The sequence below is a fragment of the Gadus morhua genome, chromosome 22, assembly GCF_902167405.1.
Source record: "Gadus morhua chromosome 22, gadMor3.0, whole genome shotgun sequence".
Lineage (NCBI taxonomy): Eukaryota > Metazoa > Chordata > Actinopteri > Gadiformes > Gadidae > Gadus > Gadus morhua.
In genome coordinates, this window is record NC_044069.1 from 11,467,929 (window position 1) to 11,493,194 (window position 25,266).

A 25,266-nucleotide genomic window follows, 5' to 3' on the forward strand; every position below is an offset into this window, starting at 1 on the left:
GCATAAGAAAAGTAATGTTGTTCAGTGTTGTGCCTGTTGTTATATTGGGGGTTGAAGGTCACTATTTTAAAGGGAAATTAGTTATTCTGAGGGCTGTGTTTTTTTTCTGTGATTCCTCGGGGCGAGGAACTTTGTGAAGGGGGGGTAATTTAGCATCACAGGGTTTGGGAGATAGGTGCGGGCCATCTCAGAGGGGGTTCTAGGTGTTTCCTTCTGCGCAGGGGTGGTTGTTGTGGTTTTCCGGTCGAGCTGTTCCTACCTGTCCCAGTTGTGGAATTCAATAAACCCGCTGTAGCCTTACTTCGCTCACTGCCTCGCCTGTGGTCATTACAATACTTTACTTCACTCTACTTTTAACAAAGATATTTGACGCATGCTACTTATGTCAGAAAACTCAAGATAATCATATAAACGCGATAAGAGAATAGTTTACTATTCGAGATATTCAAATAACAGTTGAATATTTAATATATTACTCGCATTATTATCTTTGAGGTTTTAATCCGATCCAGTAGAGAGCGCTAATGCACTACAGAAGTGGGGGTGAAACAGGTTTACGGCTGACGAAGAAGAGCATGCGCCAGGGAGAGCAACAAGAAGTTCAAAATGGGGCTTGAAAGTACTATGGTCTGGTAAGAATGATACAAATATCTATTACTGTCATTGCATTTAGTGAGTTTACATTTATTTTTGAGTAAATAACAATGGTAATTTGGTCTCAATCCAAATCTAAACGAGTCACGTTAGCTAGGTAATGTATTCAATCCTGCTACATGGACTGAGTCATTGTAGCTAACGCTAGCTATCGTCAGGTTTTACCCGTCGCCTTTAATACACTATTTATGTTTTCCGGAAGAAGATAGATATAATAGATGTATAGTCTTAACTACTTTACTAAGGTTGACTATTGGGCACCTGCCTTGGGATGTATATAGCGTTAGCAAATACTGAAAACGGTAGGCCTACAATATCCCATTTATTATTTGAGGGATAGCCGATTTCTTCCTAAACATTTCCTTTCCAAATTCGTTGATATTGTTTAACGGCAATACAGACGCTAGGTTGTTATTGCTGTTCAGTTAAGTAATCGGCAAATTAACACCTTTACGTCTGTGAAAAACGAAGTGGTTCCGTCATAACACATTCATTCTCCCCCTCCCCCCACCAGTGTGGACAACAGTGAGTATATGAGGAATGGAGACTTCCTACCCACACGTCTACAGGCTCAGCAAGATGCTGTCAACATCGTTTGCCACTCCAAAACACGGAGCAACCCAGAGAACAACGTTGGACTCATCACCATGGCAAAGTAATCCATCCGAATGACTTATGTCTCATGCTATGACGAATGTTTCTAAGAAAAATCAAAGGTCGAAATCTCAACACAAATATTTGCCGTTCGATTATGATGGTTCTAAAGAGAAAACCTTGATATTTCCTGTTTCTCTACAGTAACTGTGAAGTCCTGACCACGTTGACCCCAGATATGGGTCGAATCCTGTCCAAACTACATGCTATCACACCCCGTGGCAATATCTGCTTTTGTACTGGCATCAGAGTGGCTCATGTGAGAAACATCAGTTGTTTATGTTGTTGTGTTATACCTCGTTGGAAATCACTCAGTTCCCAGTCCAGGTGTTCATTTGACTTTTTTTTTTACATACTGCTGCCGAGTTTGTATGCCAATTGCTCAGTCGAAACAAATGTAAAGTTAAACACCACGCTCATTCAGATTTGTGGCATCAGACTTTAGATATAATGTTCATTTAAAGTCAGATACAATCGTTATTTATAGGACAAGAATAGATCTGAATTGTATTTGTGTATTCTTTTCAAGATTTTATCAATGAACTTCAACTATCAAAATTGGGATGTAGGTAGAATCTAAACCCCTAGTTAAAAGTATTTTAAACCCACCTGCGGCCTCATTAGTAGGATACTTTAACAGTGATCCATGACCAATTAGCTTTTCCGGATGCAATAAATGAGGGCTTTGAAGCCTGTCAACCCTTCATTTTTTATCACATCGAATTAATATCTTTATTCGTTATGGGAGTCAGAGGACGAGAAATGGATAATCCGGAAATCCCCATCTTCAGAGAAGTGCTTGCTCTATTCACAGTTCTGGTTTAAGTTTTAAGATGTTTAACCTGCTTTTTTGAAGCGCCCCCTGTTCTATATTCAAAGCATTGTCTCTTTTATTATAGTTGGCGCTCAAACACAGGCAGGGGAAAAACCACAAGATGAGGATTATTGCCTTTGTTGGAAGCCCAGTTGAGGACAACGAGAAAGATGTGAGCATACAAAAGAAATCCATTTATAATTTAAACATGTTGGCTGTTTTTCTCTCCTGCAGTACACTTGTTGCGTTGTTCTGTCAACTTACCCTCCTTTTGTTTCAACCATAAAGCTTGTCAAACTGGCCAAACGTTTGAAAAAAGAGAAGGTCAATGTGGATATCATCAACTTTGGTGAAGAGGTGAGAAGACATGTTAGTTTGTCACTACTTAGTTAGTTTCTACTCCAAAACCAAGACACGCGCATGTAGTCTAAAAAGAAAACAACTTTAATGCCAAGCGCCATTCCGATATGTATTATTTTCTTTACATTGCCGTCTTTCCGTCCCTGCCCCCATTGCGGCCGTCCAGGAGTTAAACACAGAGAAGCTGACTACTTTCATCAACACCCTGAATGGGAAAGAGGGAACGGGCTCTCACCTGGTCACCGTTCCTCCAGGCCCCAGCCTCGCCGACACACTGCTGTCCTCACCCATCCTGGCCGGGGAGGGTGGTGCCATGATGGGGCTCGGGGCCAGCGACTTTGAGTTTGGCGTGGATCCCAGTGCTGACCCAGAGCTGGCGCTGGTAATGCAACGCTTAACATTCTAGTTCATCATTGACACATTTAGACGGCCCTTATTTACATGCTGTAGGTTATAGTATAGCTGTGGTCCACCAATATGGTCAGCCAGTGCGCCTCGGATATGTCCACTTATCGTGGCATGGTGTATGCCTCCCCCCCCCCCCCCCCAACCAGGCGCTGCGCGTGTCCATGGAGGAGCAGAGACAGAGGCAGGAGGAGGAGAGCCGTAGAGCAGCGGTGGCCTCTGTGACAGACGGCAGCATGCCTGTGTCAACACCAGAGGGTAACACACACACACACACTACCTGAACTAGTGGTAAACATTACAATATGAAGAGCCCTTGTTGTTTGCAAAATCATTTGACAGGGAACTGAAAGCAACATAGATAGGAATGTAAAACAATAATAATAAAAAGAAAGTAAAAGTAGGGCTGCGGGGGCTTATGGAGGGAAATGAGCCTTGAATGTTAGTTGAAGGGGCATGAGGAGGTTGGGGGTCTGTCACTGACTGGATTTGTCTGGTTTGTTGCAGAACCAGAAGAGGCTTGGCTGAAGACGGCCGAGGCGCAGCCAGAGGCTGGCGTCAAGGCGCTCCCAGACTTCAGCAGCATGACGGAGGAGGAGCAGATCGCTTACGCCATGCAGATGTCTCTCTCCGGAGGAGGTACGCTGAGCCATGCATGTCCACGGCTTCACTGCGTGTTCGCTATACACCTCATCTGCGTTTACCTCACCGCTGGTGGCGAAAGGTCGACAAAATGCCTGCAAAAATACCTTTTTAAAGGGAAAAATGTCATGTTCAACTTAGTATAAAATTCCTGATGGCAAACACCAGTTAAACTACTTTATGTGTAATGGGCAACCTTAGCAGTAGCTCGTTCACAATACAAATGCTTATGGCTTAGAACCGCACTACATATAATGCAAGTTTGGTGCAGGGAGGGTGGCCTCCTACACGATGCCATCATGTTCCGTAAACTGAGTAGGCCTATGCTGCATGTAAAGGTGCCATGGATCTCTTTAATGGATATTCTTCTCTGTATTGCCGTTAGAATACGGGGAGATGGATACCGCAGCCGCGATGGACACGACAGAAACAGCCAAGGTGAAGTATTCACGTGCAGCAATTCACTGTGTATCCCATGGGCTCGACTCACTCTTGCCTGGCCACCGGCACCATGTGGTCAATTGTGGTATTGCAACAATAGGAAGGAAAGGGACTCTAAAAATATAAATAAATAGATAGCTGCAACTGATTTTAAAGGGATTATCTTTTGATTGAGAGTTGTCCGCACTGGTTTGAAATGAGTTGAGGTCATCCCAAGGTATGTGAAAAGACTCTAGATTGAGAAGTTTTTGGCCAGGTTGGTGTGAACCTCTGCTTTAGTATAGCGTATAACTTCTAGTTCATAATTTATCTTGTTGACAATGATAAAGTATAGAGTAGTCAACCATGGTACAGCTAGACTACTAAACATTTGTTTTACTTTCAGAAATGTGCTCTGCCTAAAATACAATGCAGAAGCACACCGCAACCACAATAGCTAGCTTGTTTAGGTAGTTTCAGTACTATACATCTGTGTTTGAGTCCCACTCGACTCCCATTCTCATTGGTTTCTGTTGGCAAGTAGGGCAACCAACCACCTGGGAAAGTCTTCCGAGAATATCTGTTTCACCTATTTAATTCATTTATAAAAAATAATTTCCGAAAATTAGATCTCTAATTTCTTCATGTCATCTGCAGCAGAGTCTTCAATATGCCAGGAAGTGCTATGTGCACAATGTAATATTTAAGATTTTGTGAAAGTACATGGAAAAGTAAGTGGTCTTTCTTTGTAACTAACACAAGCTGTTTTTATTCAGGAGGAGGATGACTATGATGTGATGCAAGACCCAGAGTTCCTTCAGAGTGTCCTGGAGAATCTCCCGGGTGTAGACCCTAACAACGAGGCCATTCGCAACGCCATGGGCTCCCTGGCCTCCCAGACAGGAAGCCAAAAGGATGGCAAGAAGGACGAGGAGGAAAAAAAGAAATAAGGAAGCAAGCAATGAGAGCTCTCCTGGCTGGAGGCCCCAAACAGTCAAGATGAAACACGAAATTGCGAGATAAAACATGATATTGCATACTACCGCAGGTTAATGAAAATATACATATATAAATACTGTTATTACTTTGGCCTAGCCCACTCCCTTGCATTACATCTGTTGCTTTATTTTCTATATTCGGAATGGAATTGGTTGGACAACCAGTAAAATAACCACCATAACATAGTATTTGTGTATTGAATCTGGAGTATACAGTTGACAAACCCAATAATATCTAGGGGTTTAAGTATATCGTGGCCTACACCGATAGCCTTTTGCTTTCTTTACCTGAAGTGTACAGGCTGTCATACCAAATTTAGGTAATATTGTATTTAGGAATACCAAAATTCTGACGTAAATTTTTCCTACTTACTTAGTTTTATTTTGCAATAAAAATGTGTATTGAATTATTTGTTTACCTCAGTTCTTTGAGTGGTTAATTGACAATATAATGTGTAATAGCAGGATTTCCCTTATTTGTGTGAAGTGATATTGGCCAAAGAAGGTTTTTGCATTGTTAACTTTGCATCTATTTAACCAAAATTATGTAGATCTGGTTATTGGCTACATGAAGTACATGAGCAGTAGCCAATTTAAGTTTTAGATTAATAAAAAATCTATGAGATGATGGTCATGTGACGGGAAGCACAGCTTTTTCGGCTGAAAAACGGGCTAGGAATACTCGGGAATCGTACATCCAGGTAAACAATCCAAATTCATGCACTATAAATGAGTCATTACAGACCCAACTATCCTCCAGTGTCACAATGACGACCGTGCTTGTCTTTCCTTTGTACCGCTAAGAAACCTTTTACAACAGAGGCTCGGTTTGATTGTATTTAATGGCGTATGCTAGCTAGTTAGCTAAATGACCCCTTGCATCTTTGGCTGGAGCTCGGCGACCAGCTAGCCAACGGCGACCGTGAAATAACTGCTCGCAACAACCATTTCTGCAGCCAGTTAAGGTTGCATTTGAAACTGCAATATTCCTAATTGCACGACTACTGGAGTGCATAAAGCGATTTTGAGAATGGCTGTAAACATCACCCGCACATAAGTGGTGAGCTTTTTCCTTTGAAGAGATGATAGTGGAACGCTAGCCCCTTTCGGTAGCGCTAGCTAGCATTATATGTTGCCATAACTGCAATGATACATGTTCATATACATAAAACGCTAACCTGTTATATCTGGTCAGTTCTTGAATTTATGAACAAGCGGCATGTATAAGATTCAACATCCAATATTTATGCAATATGTAACGTCGTGTGTGCAGAATAACGTGTGGCATTTCAAGCTATTGACAGCGATGTGGGCAATACAACGGGGGACGTTTATAACAGTTGAATTGACACACAGACTCCATTGTTACATTTATTATCTTTTTATTTTTTAAGGATTTAATCCCGGTATGGGGGACATGAAGACCCCAGATTTTGACGACCTTCTGGCAGCGTTTGACATACCTGACATCGATGCCAAAGAGGCCATTCAGTCAGCCCCGGATGAGGCTGAGGGCCACCATGGGCCTGCTGGGGCCCCCCTGGGAAAATCAGACAGTGTTGTGGGTGTGGGCCAGTCCTTAAGGCCACAAAGCCCCTCTGACCCTCAGGCCGATACTTCTATTGTTAGTGTAATTGTCAAGAATAAAGTCCGTCTTGAGGCAGTGGATGGAGGGGATCGGGACGCGGAACAGAATCCTATTGATGTTATTGCAGGGGTCGACGTGGGCCCCAGGCTTGGCGCGTGTGCCTCTGGTATGACTGAATCGGAGGCCCTTAACCACAACGGTTTTGGGGCATCTGGGGTCCCCGCTCCTATCCAACTGAGCCAAAGCCAGTCCAATGGATCGCCATGGTCGCTGAGTACCCCAAAGATGTCCTTAGAGGCAGGTGCGGGAGGGACTAAGACTCACAAGCAGGGCGGGAACATTTTCAATAGACTTAAACCCCTGGTGACCCAGGGGACAGGAGACCCCGTCGGCCGAGCCAGGAAGATGCAGCTGCTGCAGCAACAGCATCAGCAGCAGCAGGAAGGGGTCCAAGACAGGGTGGACGGGGGGAAAGCCTCCTTACCATCCTCTTCCTCTCCATCGGCCGTCCCTTCTCCTCTCACCACGGGCGGCTCCGTCGGTCTGTCCTCTCCGTTCTTCCCCACGTCCAAGCCGCTGCCCCCGACGCAAACGTCCGCACCGTCGTCCCAACCCTTTAACGGCGCCGCCAAAGCCGGCTTCCGACCTCGAGAATCGGAGGAAGAGGACGACGACGACGACTCCGACTCGGATCTGGGGGGTGCCCTGGTGATCCAGGAGAGCCCCAGCTCCCCGACGCATGCGCCCCCTCAGCTGAGTCGTCGCTACAAGGCAGTCGGCGGCGGCGGCGTCGAGTCCTCCATCTCCGCCCCTTCGCCCAACGCGGCGGCCGCTCACCCTAAGCCCGGGGACACGCCGTCAGGGGCCGGCCTCACCTCGTCGGCGCCACAAACGTCCTCCACAGAGAGCCCCCCGGGGGAGCAGAGGAACCCCGAGCACGTCATCGAGGAGAGGGACTCGCCGGAGAGCCCCGAGCCGGAGACGCCCAAAGCGACGGTGGCCGCCGCGGCCCAGCGCTGCTCCAGCCCCGCCTCCGCCGCCACCCCGCCCTCGGCCTCGGACCTCCGGGAGCCAAAGGAGGAGGAGGAGGAGATGGAGGTGGGCAACGGGGTCGACAGGGTCGTGGAAGGTAAGGCGGAGACGCAGAAGCCCGACGCCGCACAGGCGGTCGAGGAAAAGATGGAGGTGGACGAGGGTAAGACTAAGCCCGAGTCCACCGGAGGAGGAGGGGTGGGCACACCAGCGACCCCCTCGCCCGGCGCCCCTTCCAGACCCCTCAAAGTTCGGATTAAAACCATCAAGACGTCCACAGGGGGAATCACCAGGACTGTAACCCGGGTCGCACCCAAAGGTGGGGCCTCGGCCAAGGGTTCGGAAGGTAAAGGCCAGACCGCCGGGCGTAAGGTCCTAGCGAACAAGGCCTCAAAGACGGAAGCCTCCCCCGGCCACGCGGCCGCCGCGTCGCAGCAGAAAGTCAAAGCGCTCAACGCTCTGCCCGTGTCCACGCTGGCGGCGAGCAGCGTCATGCTGGCCGCCGCCACCAAGGTCCAAAACAAAATGGCGGCCAACGACAAGGCCAAGGTGTCCGCCACGGCCGTCAGCATCACCAAGTCGTCCGCTCTGCCGGCCACGCCGGCGCCGGCCTCCTCGCCCAAGTTCTCGGTGGCGGCCGGCGGGATCAGCGTGCGCACCGCCGCCGGCGCCGGCAACCTCCAGCCCAACAAGCCGGCGTCCATCGTGAACAGCACGGGCGCCGTGATCTCCCGCACGCAGTCCAGCCTGGTGGAGGCCTTCAACAAGATCCTCAACAGCAAGAACCTGCTGCCCAGCTACAAGCCCGACCTCTCGGCGCCGCCGCCCGAGTGGGGGCTGCCGCTGCCTGCCGCGGGCTACCGCTGCCTGGAGTGCGGCGACGCCTTCGCGCTGGAGCGCAGCCTGGCGCGCCACTACGACCGGCGCTCGCTGCGCATCGAGGTGACGTGCAACCACTGCGCCAAGCGGCTGGCCTTCTTCAACAAGTGCAGCCTGCTGCTGCACGCCCGCGAGCACAAGGAGCGCGGGCTGGTCATGCAGTGCTCCCACCTGGTCATGAGGCCCGTCACCGTGGAGCAGATGATCGGACAGCAGGACGCCACGCCCGCGACAGGTAACGCCCCTTTTCAGCTCACGCTGTCTCACAAAAATGGTTTAGAAACGAACCTAAAGCGGACATGGTTTCCGTTGTTGTTGTTGTTGTTGATGCATCCCCGTTGAGTCCGAATTTGTCCACCATTTTACACGTCTTCTCCCCGGCCCCCCTCCTCGTCGACGGAGCAGGGGCGCTCTCGTCCTCCTCCCCGCCAGTCTCCTCGCCCTCCGCCCTGCCCTCCGGGGCTGCGGCGGCCACCGGCAACAGCTCCAGTCCCGCCAAGGACGCCGGCTCCCCGGCCGGCGGCCAGCCCAGGCCGGTGCGGCGCGCCCCCCAGGGACCCCAGGCCCTGATGCCCCTGCCCTGCAAGAAGGCGGAGGCGCTGCAGTACAACAACTACAAGTGCCCCGAGTGCCAGAGCCAGTTCTCAGGGAAGGCCGAACTGGTCACCCACTTCCAGCAGATCCGAGCGACCCCCAACTCAGTGAGTCCTGGTGATGAGAATGCTGTAAGGGTCCTTCCTTGCTTCTGTTTATAACTTGTTAATACGGATCAATTATTATTATATAACTTCTAGAATTATTTAATTTGTTATGTGCCTGATATAAAATTCCGTCATTTGATTTTGAAGGACTGAAAGTTCGGGGTCATTTTTGTGAAAACGTGGCTCATATGTAAACAGACCTTTTTCAGAAATACAATGCCATATTTTACTCCAAGACACCAGGGGCCGTATTCACAAAGGATCTTAGGGCTAAAAGTAGGTCCTAACTGGCGAATTTAGGAGTAACTCCTAAAAAGAATGGGCGTGTCACTCTTAAATTTAGGATTCCTAACTTTTTTCACTAAGAGCAATTCACAAAGTATTTTAGGACTAAAAGTAGCACCTAAGTCTAGGAGAGCTTAAAAGTCCTCAAGAGGACTCCTAACTCAGTAAGACCTATTCACAAAGAATCTTAAAATGCTTGCGAGATGAAATGTTAGGGTATTCAACTTATTGTGGAGTTAATGCGCGATGCAATAACATCCCCGACTAACAGGAACAATCCGATTAGTCCCGAAAGAAAATGTTTGGCCACACTACGTTATTTAGCAACAGGGGAAATGCAACTTTGCAATGCCGACGATTTAAAATTATCGCAACCATCAGTCAGCCGTGCCATAAACTTTCCTTTGGACATTCAACAATTACACAGGATCAAAGCCAAATTCATGGCAATTGCGGGTATGCCCGGTGTGGTCGGTGCTATTGACGGGACGCACATAAAAATAATTGCGCCATCAAAAGACGAGGACGTGTTCGTCAATAGGAAGAAAGTGCATTCCATCAACACGCAGGTTGTTTTTGATGCAAATTTTAACATAGCCTACTGGATGTTGTTGCAAAGTGGCCTGGATCTTCAGCTACCCATGATTCGCGCATTTTAATGGTGCCAGGCAGCTTTTTGAGATGTACCAGTTGGGTGTCACTTGCTGGGTGACAGTGACTATCCATGCAAGACGTGGCTCTAGACACCCTACCTCAATCCACAACCGGGAGCACAGTTAAAGTGTAACATGTAAGTGATTACGCAGATTACGCTTAGTCCTATGCGTAAAACACATCGTATTGGCTCTTTGCTAGAGCACATAAACATACACGAAATGTTGTGGAGAGAGGAATTGGGCAGATGAAACGTCGGTTTCATGTCCTCCACGGCGAAATACGCCTCACCCCAGAGAGGGCAAGCACAGTAATCACTGTATGTGCCATTCTACACAACCTCTGCCAGCGGAGGAACATTCCACAGCCAGACGATGATGATGATGATGATGATGGCGATCAACATTACAAGGAATTTGGCCGTGTGGAACCGAGTGGACAGGCATTTAGGGATCACTTTGAAAACACATTTTAGATAAAAAACATTGGCACAAATCAGTCAACACTTAGGTAGTTCATAACATTTATTTTCATTTTAGATTTTACGTATTTTTATTGTTTGCTTTCTCTCTCTCTCAAACGTGCAGGCTACAACGTCATTATCGTGGTCTGCACAAAATTGTCATCATGCGTGTATTCTGCTAACTGCACTATAACTACTTAATAGGAATTCAATTCTAGCCTAGGCTATTTCCTTGTTTTTCGGTGATTCAGTGGGCTCGTCTGAACAACCAATCACCGAACTGATCGCTTCTAAACTCGTGCACGAGAATTGACGTAATCCATAGCAACGGCGCGTCACTCTTAGTTCACTCTGTGATTTATCCTTAGTAAGAGTAGGTCTCAGCGGCTTTGTGAATAACTTTTAAGAAAAAACTCCTACGTAAAATGTTTTAGCGCGAGTTAGGAGCACTCCTAGCGGTAAGATAAAATGCTTTGTGAATACGGCCCCAGAACTATAAAAGCACTGCATTCTACACTGAGTAGACTTTTAGTTTTTTCAATGAATGATTTTTTTTCTTTCCAATGACCCTTTTCCCGGTCGCTGGTTGGTTCTGAACAGACGTGCTCCCAGTGCTCCCCGCCGATGATGCTGCCAAACTCGTGCGCCGTCTCCGCCCACCAGAGGATCCACAAGCACCGCGCGCCCCACGTCTGCCCCGAGTGTGGGGGCGTGGCCCGCCAGGCCGGCTTCCAGACCCACCTGGACGAGGCCTGCCTGCACTTCGCCAGACGTATCGGCTTCAGGTTGGGAGACGTCTCGGGAATAATTACCTCTCTGGATGCATCGCTATAATTCAAATAATAAACAGTTGATTTGACTTGGTTGGGGACGTTCTGAAACCCTGTCTCTTTAGATTCCGGTGGAGAATTGTGTCCTTCACACTTACTTCACTTCACTTCTTACTTGTAAAGAGTAGTGGCTGACTAAGTGCCGTCATTTAAAGCGACATTAAAACATTTTCTCTCCATATCCCGTCCTTCGTAGTGAACGCTGTGATCTGTGTGCAGGTGCTCCAGCTGCCAGGTGGTGTTCGGCGGGCTGAACTCCATCAAGTCCCACATCCAGACGGCCCACTGCGAGGTCTTCCACAAGTGTCCCAGCTGTCCCATGGCCTTCAAGTCTTCCCCCAGCGCCCAGAGCCACATCAGTACCCAGCACCCCACCCTCACCGGAGGACAGGCCAAGTACGCGTCACCTTAAGCTCAATTAACAGTTCTGCGCAAAGCACACTTACCAAGATCCATATCACGACTCGCCGCGGATCTTCCCATAGCTGCCTGCATTTACAATTCCAAGTCACGTTATCCCGAATACATGCGGACGAAATAACGTTTCTGACCCCGAATGTACACAAACAGTCTGGGTCCTCCCTATGTCATAGCTCTGTTTTTCCAGATTCTCTTATTATTTCGGTCTTTCAAATGATGCTGAGGTCATGTTCAAAGTGTAAAGTGAAGATACCAACACGATATACGTCTGTTCCAAATTTCTTTCTTTCTTTTCAATTCCAGAATGATCTACAAGTGTGTGATGTGCGACACAGTATTCACCCAGAAGCCCCTGCTGTACATGCACTTTGACACCCATCTGGCCAAGCAGAAGGTCCACGTGTTCAAGTGTCCCGACTGCACCAAGCTGTATGCACAGAAGGGCTCCATGATGGAGCACATCAAGGTACAGCAAGAGCCAATGGATGTCATATTGAGTAACCATTATGTAAGTGTGTGTATGAAATATCGGCAATGCACTCTTTCACCCTCCCCCCCCCGCATCCAGACCGCACACAGAGGCCTGTCCGTCAAACAAGACGCCCAGTCCGATAGCCCCGCCCCGGCCCTGACCCCGGCCAATCAGGCTGCGCCGACCGCAGCCAAGCCCAAGCCCTTTGGCAACAAGACGGACAACTCCGACGGCGAGGACTGGGGGCGGGATCGGGAGGATGACGAAGAGGAAGAGGAGGAGGAGGAGGAAGAGGAGGAGGACAGTAGCGGGGGCGGCGGGGAGGACTTTGAGGCGCCCTCAGAGTGGACGTGTCCGCAGTGTCAGGCCACCTTCACGGACAACGACGACTACCTGAGTCACGTCAAGATGGAGCACGGCAAGGTCAGTCCTACTAATCAGAATAATAAATAGCATTAATATAGCACCGTTTTATTGCCTCTCGCAGCGCCGTGCTAGTGCTGCTTGATTATGGAAAAATCATGATCACGTTTATTTTGGTCAATATAGAAATAACGATTATTCAAACGATTCGTTTTTTTGTTTGAAAACATGATGCATTCAGCAAAAAAAAAAAAAAAATGTCCAAATAGAAAATGTTAATTGAAATATAATGTAGAATTATGTATCCAGCCGTTCTATTTCTTATATAAATCATTTAATGAAAAAAAAACCTTTTAACTTGATTATGTTAGTTGGGTGATGGTAGGGATTGAGTGGTTTTGTGTGTGCGCAGAGGATACCACACCTGAAGCACCACAATGCCCACCCCACTCTGGTTAGCCTATCCGGAAGGAAGGTATCCCATTAGAGAGCAGGTGGATGACTAGAGGGCCATGTCGGTACAAGAGCAGGGTTGGGTACTTTGCCGGGGCTAGCCCCCCTACTCCTCACCCCTACGACTATATAGGGGAGTAAGGACTTCCTGGCTTAACGCGTCATCGGGAGACAGTGCTGCTCTGGGACAGCCGAGACCTCCGTCTCCGTCCCGGCGTCTTTGGGAAGTAAACCCCACCAGTACCATCTGGTCACTCATCCAAGGCCAGGCCTGATCAGTTTCCACGGAAACGCATGGCAGCAGGCAGCCATGGTGTTGCACCATCTGGATTCAGTGATTGAATGTACCCCCTTGAAGTTAACTCTGTGTGTGTGTGTGTGTGTGTGTGTGTCCACAGTTCCCGTGTCGTATCTGCGGGGGCACGTTCAGCACCTCGTCCAGCCTACGGCGTCACGAGCGGGTCATCCACGAGGGCAACAAGAGGGTGTTCCACTGCCAGTGAGTCTCCCCCAGGCCCCACTGTCCACATCGCCCCGCGCAACGTGCTGATGAAGTCACGCTGCCCGTAGTAACCGACCTCACGTTTACGTTACAGGTTTTGCACAGAAGGCAAGCGCACGTTTGGCAGCCGCTTCTTGTTGGACAAGCACGTTCGTCTTCATCACAGATCCACAGATGGACAGGTTGGTTAAGATACTTTTTTTCGGGGGGGGGTTTGACTATCGCATGAGATCAGCCCTGAAGTAGAAAATGAAAGGTGAGCCGTACAAGGAACAAAGTGGTCTGGGTGATACCGTCGTAAATGCCTCACTAAAACGAGTGACCAGTGTGCTTTCTCCAAATGACTTGCCATGCATGCAAAGCATGGCTTTTACCGCTTAGTTGTTTGGAATCAACGCGTGTGGCGGAAGAGTTTTTGAATCTTTTATAACCGTTGTTTCAATCAAATCCAAAATGGCAATAAGTGGTAAGGGGAGCTAGTGTCAAACTAAGTATAAATTTCAAATATAATTTATATCAGGTCAATCCCACAATAAATGTCAGTTCACCTTTATCTCTTGGTTTTAGTCATCAAATCAAAAATATTTCCACGATGAATCCAGAAAACAAACTCCAGACGTAATTCCAAAAGTAAATCAAAGTAAACTTCAGTAAACAACGTAAAACATCTTATTACCGTCTGGTCCAGCAGCTATCATAAGGCCGACAGTCCAACCCAAGGCCCCCGTTTGACCGGCTAGAAAACACCAGACCTACTGCACGTTTTTTCTTTTGAGATTTCCTCTCATGTATCACTAACTAGGGTCTGATCCCAGCTAGTTCAGCATGTCACTAGCATAGCTCCTTAATCGCACTTCCTGGAAAACCACCATTTTTAAATACTTGGTATGAAGCGACTCTGGGTGGCCTAGTCTGCCCCTACAGGTTGGAGGACTCCAAACCCTTTATATAATCTGCCTGAAGTCTGTCGACAAAATGAAGTCTTATCACAAAGACCAATGTTCTAGAGCTCTTGTTATTGTTTCATGAAAGCAATATTGAAGAAATGTGTTTTAGTGAAGGAACTCACGATAGTTTTATCACCCAGACCGGTTCAGTCCGCGTGATATCCCTGTTTCACAATAACGATCTGTGCGCTCGCTGCCAAATGGCACCACGCAGTACAAACCCATACGAGGAGAGCATTAATCAGAGCAGTCCTTGTCAGGACTTTATGGGCCTTCAGCTCTTTCCCTGCCAACCGGTCGTAAAAGTAGCATCCGGCGGTAATGGAAAATGTCTTTGGGTCTGGCTTGCACGCAATTTCCTCGTCATTGATGATTGGGGATCTTTCCGGGTTCCTCCGAGTCCTGACAGTCCGGCCCCCCTCGCTGTGTCTCCCCCAGGGCGCCCCTCAGACCCGCAAGCGGTCCGCCGCCGCCGCCCCCGGCGTCGACGGCCCCAGCAGCTCCTCGGAGCAGGACGGCGAGGGGGGCCCGGGCTCCGGCGCCAGGACGGGTCCGGGGGGGGCGGCGGACGAGGAAGAGCCCCCTGAGGAGGGCGAGGAGCGGGAACGGGGGTCCGGCGGCGGCGGCGGGGGTCCCGCCAAGAGGACCCGCGGCGCGACCACCGTGGCCCCTCCCCCCGCGGAGCCCACGGAGGAGGAGGAGGGCGGCGCCGCCGCCGCCAGCGCCAGCATGTTCCGCTGCGTGCCGTGCGGCTTCACCACGGAGGACGGCGGCGAGTTCCAGCGCCACGTGCCGCAGCACCGTGCCGACGCCGCCTCCTTCCAGTGCCTGCAGTGCGGCGTGTGCTTCGCCTCGGCCGGCTCCCTGGGGCGCCACCGCTTCATCGCCCACCGCGTGCGCGACACCCAGGGCGAGCCCCCGCCCTCGTCGCACGGGCCCCCGGGCGGGGCCGGCTCCCCGGGCGACGGCGGCGGCGGCGGCTCCTCCCCCTCCTCCCTGCTCTCCCCCCAGGGCCAGCCGCAGCAGGCGGGGGAGGAGGGGGAGGGCGGCATGGGCTGCAAGGTGTGTGGCCGGCGCTTCGACAAGGCCTCGGACCTGAACACACACTTCAGGACCCACGGCATGGCCTTCATCACCGCCCACAAGACGGACAAGCCACAGTAGCGGCCGGGCGCTGGTGCTCTCACACACACACACACACACACACACACACGCGCAGAGTCTGTGGGGGGGGGGGGGGGGGGGGGGGGGGGGGGGGGGGGGGGGGGGGGGGGGGGGGGGGGGGGGCTGTCATGTGACCCAGAAAAAAGAGAAGCCTTTTAAGTACAGAAAGGGTTCACGGTTCTCATTGTGCGCTCGGGCGTTCCGGCGCTTTTATTGTGAAAAGCTTCCCAGGAAGTTGGGGCGCTTGTATCGTTTGAAGCTGTCTGAGATTGTAAGCGCATGTCGGAGGCGTCCTCCATGCCCAAGAGGGAGGGGGATCATGAAACTTCTGTTTTTACTAGTGCTGTCAAGCGACTAAAATATTTTATCGCAATTAATCACATTAATGCCATAGTTAACTCGTGATTAATCGCAAATATTTTTTTATGCTAAATATCCCTTCATTTCTTTGTCCCATACATTTTTCTCATTTTAATGCTCTTATCCACATGGAGAAGTGCATCGGCTTGCCTTGTGCAAATGTTTTTTGATTGATAACAACATTGGCATATACTGATCAAAACAGGACGATACAAAAAAAAGCCTATAGTGCAATTAAACGATGAACATACAAACATACTGCCTTGAACATTGCAGTCAGGCTACTGCTTCTTTGTTTTGAGCCAAAGAAAAATAAAGGTTTTTTTTTAAATAAATAAATAAAATAAATAAATAAATTGCGTTAATAGCGCGATAAAAAATTAACGCCGTTATAATTGATTTGCGTGAACGCCGTTAATAACGCGTTTAACTGACAGCACTAGTTTTTACACAAGCCATGCCTGTCTTTCACAACCATTTGTTTTTTTGTACCATTAACGATGCTCTTACTTTGCACTGACTGTTTTTCTGACCCGTTTTTGTTTTTAACATAATTCCTTCTCCTTGTGTCTATCACAGTACTCTTCGCAGTAGTGCCGGTTTTTTATATAAATTAATATATATGTATCTACCATATTGGTCATGGCATTCATTGACTGAAGTGTAAGCTTTGAATCGCCCTGCGTTGAGCTCTTCAGACTGAAATGGGGAGACTCTTGACTGAATCTTTCTTTTAAAAAGGCCAACTAAATTCCAGATCTTTCTCCCAGTCCTATTTATCGTAGATCTCCGAAGCCTGAGCGAGTGTTTGGAAAATTTAGACACTGATTTTTATGTTGCGATATTGTAATATTTATATATATAAAAATATATATAAATATAAAACTATTACTGCTGTTATTTGTGTATGTATGTCGCGATCTATCCCTCTACTGGATAATGCAGTAGTGCTAAAGATACTTTAACACAAAACGGCCGGTAGGAGAGAATCCCCAGCGGGCTTTTCCGTTATAAATGTTCCAGAACTTTCTATGAGCCGTGTTGCACAAGAACGAGGTCATTGAACGCGAATGAGATCAGATGTCCTTCCACCGGCTGTACACACCAAGAGTTCCCATGTAAATATATATAACTACACGTCAAAGTTAAAACATCAAAGCTTCGTTGCCTGCGATGGAAAATGTGAATATATATAGTATTTGTACTTGTACTGTTCCCCACTTTTTTTATTTAAGTTCTTTGAAAAATTTGAAGCGTATCAAAAAGGAAAATCCGTAACCCAGAGGTAGCTATACGTTGTGATCTCAATGCAGAGGGAGAATGTTGTTTGTGGAGGGGGGGTCGTCTTGATGTCTATGAATACAAACACTCATCTTGAGACATTTTTTTATTTTTCAAATCTACAAAATCAGTGCTTGCTGTATTCACTTTACTTTTTTTTTATATGTTGTGAAACAACCTCCTTTAGGACCTGAAGGAGGCCTATGGATGGATATTTTTTGTATCTTTTTATGTCATATCATATTTATATAACCCAATAGTGGAGAACTCATTGTCCTTTCCTTTCCCATGGTTGTGGTCTGCTTGCTGAAATGCCATACACTTTTGTGCTGTTTCGAAAATAAATGTGTGAAAGAGAAAAGACTTGCTGGTTTCTCAAATCGTACATTTTTTAATGATCTATACTTACAGCAGAACCAAACTCATCTTGGTGACTTTGTGTGCCTTTAACAGCATCACCCTTCATCAACTGGTCTGGTTAACCACCAGTCACGCGCCGGTTAGGCGCTGATGCAAAACACCCGTCTATTAGACCGATCATGGACGTATTCAAATATATCACCCATTGCATCACTATTCATTACCACAAGGCAACAAGTTGTTTATCATGGTCATATACATGTACAAAGATATACAATTAGGCCTACCAAGCTTAAATTCACCACCGTGTTTCCAGAAGCTGCAGCAGTCACCCATTGGGACCACCTCAAGGGTGTAAGACATCAGTGACCATTACGAGGTTCCCTTGTTGTTCATTGGCGGGTCAGAGACAGAGTCGACCAGCTCCAGAGCCTTGGTCCCCTCTGCGGCCCCCTGATCCAGGGTATGGTCTGCCGGGTGATGCACCTCAATGAACAGCTCATAGATCAGGGATCCAAGCAGAGCCCCGAGGCACGGGGCCACGAGGGGCACCCACCACCAGCCACCTCCAGCCCTGCCACGACAGCAACCGACTCAATGAAGACCTTGATGGTGCTTCTTATTGTTGCTACACCATTTTTTTTATTATTGTATTCTCAGCTTGGAAGTCGCTTTGGATTACTGCGACTGAATGACTAAATGTAAATAACAAATCTGAACGAAACACTTCATCAAAACAACACTTACTGGAAGACCTCGGCTCCCCAGCCGGCGACGTAGGTGAACAGACGTGGTCCGATGTCCCTGGCGGGGTTGATGGCGTAGCCGCTGTTGGAGCCCATCGAGACCCCGATGACTAGCACCACCGCGCCCACCATCACGGGCTCCGAGCCGGGCGGCGCGGGGGAGTTCCTAGCGTCCCCCAGAGCCAGGACACACACCTGCAACACCGCCGTGCCGATCACCTGGGACGGGGAATTTCAAAACAGACCACCGTTTAAAGCGGCGATAGCATGACGCCACAGATGCTATACAACCTTATTGTCCACACCGGGGGGGACGTTGCCTCTAGCTTCGCTTGGCAGATACATAAACACGTAGGCATATATGTATAGTCTATATACCCTTGTCGAACATACTACATTAGAACAAAATAAATCATTAAAAAGCAGCAATATGGTGCAGTTACTGGAGATGCGCAAAACATGCATATTTGGGGTGATGTGATTTCGACCTTGAGTTGAAGAAGCCGTTAGACCCTTTTCATCGTCCTTATGAGAATTATGGTCTGCGTCTGCCCTTTAATGTACCAGGATTTGGGTAGTAGACTAGTGACCTTACCAAACATTGACCATGGACCATGTGCCATTGCACATCAAATGATGTACCTGAGTGTCCTATGATGAACGTCTGTGTAAAGGGTCTAGCTAGAGACACAACATTCATCCCTTTGCTTTCTCTTCATAGATATAAATGAGTTTGCTGGGGGGTTTGTCGTGGCCATGGGGACTCACCTGGTCCACGATGCCCCCCCACAGACTGAGGTAGCCGGCGGGATAGGTGGAGAATATTCCCGCCGTCGCCCTGGGACCCGTGACCAGCAGTTGACCATTGCCGAATAACAGGATCGCCTCTGTGCACAAGCACAGGTTCAAAGGTCAGATGGGGTCAGGGCAGCATTGGGGACATGATGAGTGACTGGCGACTCACAGCTGCACACACACACACACACACACACACACACACACACACACACACACACACACACACACACACACACACACACACACACACACACACCTGTTCTAAGTGATCAGCTACATTGCAGAATAAAAAGGGGATGGGATGGGGTGGGTAGTTACAGTATGAACGGCCTGTTTACCCGCTAGGCAAAGACACGCGTGTGTGTGTGATTTATAAATGGAGCCAGCAGGCCGCAGCCTCACCATAGTACTGAAGGGCGACCGTGGCGGCCGCCAGGAAGGCGCCGAAGACCTGGAAGAAGACGTAGAAGGGGAGCTTGATCCACGGATGCCTGCCCAGAAAGCACAGACTCAGAGACACGGCGGGGTTGAGGTGAGCACCTGGAACAACAAACAACAACAAGCACAAATCAAAACAAAACGTTGGATGTCAATAACCGAAAATTGAAATCTCGATTAGTACAATAAAAGCGCGAGTGCTGTTTAGGTCAAAGCAGCGTGCAGTGTATTCAGACACAAGTCATTAAGGAGCCTGTTCATTGGTAGGCGGCCGTCACCGTCGAACCCAGGAGCTTTTCAGTTGGGAGTCGAACACACTCGCAACAACATTCCCCTGACCCCACGACATTGACAAGTCTAAACAAAAGAGTCTAGCGAAGCTACAGTATATCGTGTACGGGCACTCAAACAACCAAGTAGATACTTCTCCATCGCTACGCTTGAGTGACGCGTTACCGGGGTCTTACCTGACACCCCCCGGGAGACGAAGACCCCGAAGCAGGTCCCCAGAGCGAAGCCCAGGTTTATGGAGAGGTACTGGCCCTTCTGGTCCTCCGTGGTTGTCACCTGGGCAACGGAGCCACAGCCAAACAGCTGCACACAAAGCCCATCTCTTTATTGGGTTATGCATCTCTCCAGTAGACATATTTGCATTGTCACTATCGGCGATGACCTTTGAACCGTAGGGCCTTTCTTGATGTCGTTTAATTCACTGCCCTTATTGTCCAGTTTATTTACCTGTGCAGCCTTAACTGCACACGTACACTGCATTAGATTTGGTAGCATGTGCAGTTCGGTTTCCAACATTATCTGCTTAGATACCACAGTACTTTTCATTGCCTGTTGTGCAATGAGAATAACACGGAATCTAATCTCTTGTTATTTGAAAGAATTTTCACACCTTAGAAACAATCTACCTATTTTACATCTTGTCAGTCTGTCTAATCAAAGTATGTGCAGATGTTTATGGACCCCCTATTCCAACTAAATGATTCGGAAAACGCAAGCGCAGCGATTTCAGATTAGATTAGACAGCATCAAGAAAGCAATATAACAAAACTAACCTGTAGTTTTTTCACACTCAAAATTGTTCACTAAACACTTCCATAATATCTGTCTTTTCTCCTCATCTGACACATGTGTCTTTCTCTTTCTCTGTGGCTTGGGCCAAAGTCCTTGGTTAGCCATTGAGAGAATACACTCAGGGGGCACCATGGACAGTGTTTGTTGTCAACATCATGTTGAACACTAGCAAGAGACTGCATATTTTCACAATAACTTTAATTAAAATCGTCCATATATTCAAGACACCATTCTTTGTTAATCCCAAACCCCAACTTTAAACCAATTTACAAAACATAACACAAACCGAAATACACAAACAGTCCTCAAATCAAAACTCACAATCAGGATGTAGACTCCAAGGCATTCCGCCAGGCACTCCCTCACCAGCTGATTCTGGACTCTACACTTTCTCAGTAGTCTCTCCATCATGCCAGACGACTCTTCCAGATCCTCTGCGTACGGCCAGTGGGGGTCTTTTACTGCAGAGGGGGCCCTGAAAGACACATCTGACCCGGGCAGCGCTACTACGCTCTCTGGCTGACGGGGCAAAGCCTGCCTTTTCATACTCGAAGTGTAAACCACGTCATGCACTTTATGGCACTGATGAGGTGGTGGGGGTGGTGACCCGGTCTGGGCCAGTGGAGTATAGTTCATTTTGCAAGCATACTCGTATGTTCTGGACAACGTCGGCCTCTGAACTGGTAACTGGGCTTTTAGCTTGGCTGTGTGTGTTGGTTTTTTCTCTCAGCTGATATTAATTACCTTTGATAATCACTGGTATTTGATTGGGTGTTGACAGCAGTAGAGTCTTCATTCCTCAGCACGTTTGTACCATTGTCCAAAATTGTCATTCTTTATTCTTCATCAAACTCTGGTGACAGACTACAAATAGTGTATACAGATATTATTCTTTGCACATATAATGCAATTGTTTTTTATGGTTTCGGATTAAATCAATAAATTGATAAGATATGAATTTTTTTTTACTGCAATTAGCTCAATCAAACATCCATAATGGAAGATAAGGCATATTTCATTGAACAACCAGAGAACGAAACACATTTTTTTTTTTTTTTCAAACTAGTGATTACATTTTTCTTGGCCTAGCTTAGTTTTTTCTTTAGCATTGGCAGGTGCTGGTTAAGACATATTGGCACTGAGTTGCCTATTGAAGGATACTTTGGCTGTAGTGCAGTGCTTAAAAGGAGTGCAGCTGAAACAAAACCAACTGCATTGTACCAGTTTCTTCTTTGCACTCTTCCCTCCAATATGTACCGACAGTTTATCTTCAATCCAGCCTGATCTGGGCCATATCCTCTCCATTCGACGAGACGTTTGTTGATCGTCTCTCCCCAGAGTTGGAGAGGTTTGTGAGGACCAAGGCGTCGTCAGGCTCGTCCTGCCCGGCCCCGGGCAGATGCCAGTGGATAAACAGGGCATACACCCCGGAGCCCAGCAGGGCCCCCAGCATGGGGGCCACGATAGGGACCCAGAACCAGTAGTTGTAGCACCTGCAGGTTTTCAAACGCAGGACAGAGCCGATTGGGTTGTGACACGAATCACATGACTAAACTGAAACTGAAAACTGAAAACATAATCAGCCAGTATAGCAACAGGTGACCAGCCGTAGACGTAGACATAGCCTGACGATACTCTGGTAGTAAATACTTTTACTTTCCTTGCTGTACTTTTGTGTTTTCTAATTCTAATTGTATAACTTAGAATAAAGGGAGAATGGGACAAATTAGTTTTGAGCCCAAACACTGGAATAATTTTTTTAAACCCATATTTATCGACTGCTAAATGGTTGAGGGGCTGTGAGGCTACCAGAGATAAATGTGATAAATGAAGCATGACATAAAGTATAATGAGTCTGAGAGTTAGGTGGACCAGCTGGAGAATGGCCCCGGTCGCCGTGCCCTAACCCCCTCTAGGGGGTCCGTCAGTAGGGGACTCACGTGAACACCTCGGTCCCCCAGCCGGCGAACAGCATGAAGAGGCGGGGCCCCAGGTCGCGGGCCGGGTTGACCCCGCCCCCGCAGTTGGAGGACATGGAGCAGGAGACCCCCAGGAACATCACGCCCACCAGCAGGGGCAGCAGGTCCCGGGACGCAGGGCTGTTCTGGGGGTCCGCCAGGGGCAGGTAGGACAGCATCATCATCCCAGTGGCCACCACCTGGGGGTGGGGGGAGATGAAGACACAAACACACACACACGTTTAGAAATGAACTGGGCAAAAAATAAAGTCATCTGTCAATTTTTATTTGACTCGTTTATAATTCTATTTATTATTGATTGTGCTTCCAAGTGTTTGAAAATTCACTTATTGACCTCCAAATGATTCCCAGTTCAAAGCCTTTTTCCTTTCCTGGATTCGCCCCACATTGTTCGGTCAAATACGCCCAAAATAATTGTCAGCATCAAACATGTTTCCTGTTGTTACTATTGGCGGTTAAGACCCATTCAGCCTCGCCTGATCCAGGAAGCTGCCGCGGTGAGACATGAAGCTCGACGGGTAGGTGGCGAATATGGAGGCCGTTTCGTTTGGTCCGTAAACCGCCAAGACGCCACCGCTGAAGTCCATAATGGCTTCTTCTTGGGACAGTTACCAAAAGAGACACAACAGATATAGCACGACTCAGGAGGGAGACCTAACACTTTTATCTCATTCATGAATGAAGTCAAATCCCCCAAAACATATATTGATAATAACAATAATAAGAATAATTTCATAGTTCATGATTAATTGCATTTAATCAGTGCTTTTCAAGCCGCTCAAAGGGCCTTACATATTGTTCTTATTTATTAGCTTCCCGAAACATCAGCAATCTTAACATTGGGGACATATCATGCGTACCATAATACATGAGGAAGACGAGGGCGGAGGCCACGTAGGCCCCCAGCACCTGAGAGAGGCAGTAGGGCAGCAGCTTGGACCAGGACAGACTGCCCACCACACAGAAGCTCAGAGACAGAGCTGGGTTCAAGTGGGCTCCTGTTGGGAGCATACCGGTAGGAAAGGTCAAAGGTTGAAGACGAGGCCTAGGCTGAGGTGGATGTCAAGGAAATCTTTCATTTATCGTTGCCATTTTTATATTTTATATCTAATCGGGAATGGAATATGTTTTTCTGATTGGTCTAAATACCGATATTAATAAAGTAGTGTTAATTAGTCCACTTGCCTTTTTTTCAAACAATTATTTTAGAATCCAAACACTGGAATAATTGTATCACCAATATTTATCGAATGCTTTACTTGCACACTGACAAAAGTACAGGTATACATGTTAGCCTTAGCAGCCGTTGGCTCCTGGAGCTCATGGTTGAGGGGGTGGGAGGCTACCAGAGATGTCTCGGCCCAGGTACATGGCTACCATGATTCCTGCTGAGAAAGCCATGTTCACCGACATAGGCTGACCCTTGGCTCCACGGCTGGTCTTCATCTGGGCCAGTGCTGCACAGCCAAACATCTGGGGAGGGGGCGGGTGAGGAGCGGGAGGAGGAGGAGGAGGAGGGGGAGGAGGAGGAGGCCAAGCGGGCTGTTACAGGCGCAGGGCGTCATGCCTGCCGATCACGCATTCGTATCGCTAAGAGATCATTGAACACCTCACACTACAACAAAGAGATATTCCTCCAGAGCCACCAAACCTGTTTCTTAATGCTTGGTTGCAACTATGTTGACCTCTATTGCAGAAGTATTCACTGCCCCAAATCACAAAAAAGCGATGAATACAATAACGTTCAACTCCTGCGTGTAATCGTATTCCTTTTGTCTTTTGTGTTAGGTGTATTCCCAGGAAGACTAGTTGACATTTTTTTTCAGGTAATGAGCCTTGAATAAACCATTGAGCCTCAGAATTACAAGCAGTATATATTGTCATCAGAGCAAAAGCGAAGCAAAGTTGGATTTACTCACAATAACGATGAAGCTACACAAGAATTCACTCAGACACTGACGGAGTAAGACATTCCTGATTCGTAGGCTCCTCTTCCCGCTCTCCATCCTCTTCTCTGTCCACTAAAGATCTCAGAACGGGATCAATTCTCTTTTTTCAAGGTTCTAGAAATATATTCATGTGGCCTTGTGTTATGGTCATCCACCTTTAGAGTCAATCCTACTGTTGTTTAGTATTTAAGTCTTGTCTCGAGTGAGACAAAGTGTTGTTTGTATGTGTGTGTGTTCCACTTTTGTTACAATCAAAGATAAAGCTCTAGTCCGGGAAGTGGCATTAGTATCTTATTACACGATTAAAAAGTTACACTAACAGAAAGGTATTTTTACGAGATTGACTTCCCTTCAAGGGAGTTGTTATAACCAAGGCCATCAAGCTACACTTTCAGGAATATCATCAACAAAATGAATGATTCTGAGGAAAAGGCCATGTTCAAATGTGTTCAATATTTCCTTAATTTTACTGAATATCAGTTATTTTACTGAATGTCTGTTATATGAACTGTCATTTGTTATGGGTCTGATCAACACACACATTTCCTCCCATTATTGGAGAAGATAATTTA

General features: G+C 47.7%; 4 protein-coding genes across 6 annotated transcripts; 2 read left to right on the plus strand and 2 right to left on the minus strand.

The window, feature by feature from the left end:
• The first annotated feature begins 500 nt into the window (after positions 1–500).
• LOC115535523 (26S proteasome non-ATPase regulatory subunit 4) lies at positions 501–5,359 on the plus strand. Its single transcript, XM_030346798.1, has 10 exons — positions 501–632; positions 1,169–1,309; positions 1,453–1,567; positions 2,208–2,294; positions 2,411–2,479; positions 2,649–2,864; positions 3,037–3,145; positions 3,395–3,526; positions 3,915–3,967; positions 4,726–5,359. Exons 1-10 carry the CDS (start codon positions 607–609, stop codon positions 4,897–4,899), a joined length of 1,122 nt encoding a protein of 373 aa, XP_030202658.1. The 5' UTR covers positions 501–606; the 3' UTR covers positions 4,900–5,359.
• A 202-nt stretch (positions 5,360–5,561) lies between these two features.
• znf687b (zinc finger protein 687b) lies at positions 5,562–15,757 on the plus strand. Of its 3 annotated transcripts, none has more exons than XM_030346773.1 (10): positions 5,562–5,648; positions 6,342–8,681; positions 8,852–9,171; positions 11,150–11,334; positions 11,599–11,775; positions 12,103–12,265; positions 12,368–12,694; positions 13,486–13,586; positions 13,684–13,771; positions 14,975–15,757. In XM_030346773.1, exons 2-10 carry the CDS (start codon positions 6,356–6,358, stop codon positions 15,698–15,700), a joined length of 4,413 nt encoding a protein of 1,470 aa, XP_030202633.1. In that variant the 5' UTR covers positions 5,562–5,648; positions 6,342–6,355; the 3' UTR covers positions 15,701–15,757. The 3 variants fall into 3 exon arrangements, with proteins under 3 accessions (XP_030202633.1, XP_030202635.1, XP_030202634.1); XM_030346775.1 differs by having other exon boundaries at positions 8,852–9,147; XM_030346774.1 differs by lacking the exon at positions 5,562–5,648 and adding an exon at positions 5,815–6,007.
• Positions 15,758–17,429: 1,672 nt separating this feature from the next.
• On the minus strand, positions 17,430–21,339 carry aqp10b (aquaporin 10b). Its single transcript, XM_030346799.1, has 6 exons — positions 21,088–21,339; positions 20,151–20,277; positions 19,648–19,785; positions 19,216–19,334; positions 18,449–18,666; positions 17,430–18,275 (listed from the first exon to the last, which is right to left on the minus strand). Exons 1-6 carry the CDS (start codon positions 21,310–21,312, stop codon positions 18,074–18,076), a joined length of 1,029 nt encoding a protein of 342 aa, XP_030202659.1. The 5' UTR covers positions 21,313–21,339; the 3' UTR covers positions 17,430–18,073.
• A 461-nt stretch (positions 21,340–21,800) lies between these two features.
• LOC115535527 (aquaporin-10-like) lies at positions 21,801–25,213 on the minus strand. The gene is made up of 6 exons (XM_030346802.1): positions 24,665–25,213; positions 24,092–24,218; positions 23,606–23,743; positions 23,222–23,340; positions 22,707–22,924; positions 21,801–22,259 (listed from the first exon to the last, which is right to left on the minus strand). Exons 1-6 carry the CDS (start codon positions 24,749–24,751, stop codon positions 22,037–22,039), a joined length of 912 nt encoding a protein of 303 aa, XP_030202662.1. The 5' UTR covers positions 24,752–25,213; the 3' UTR covers positions 21,801–22,036.
• Between the last annotated feature and the right edge of the window lie 53 nt (positions 25,214–25,266).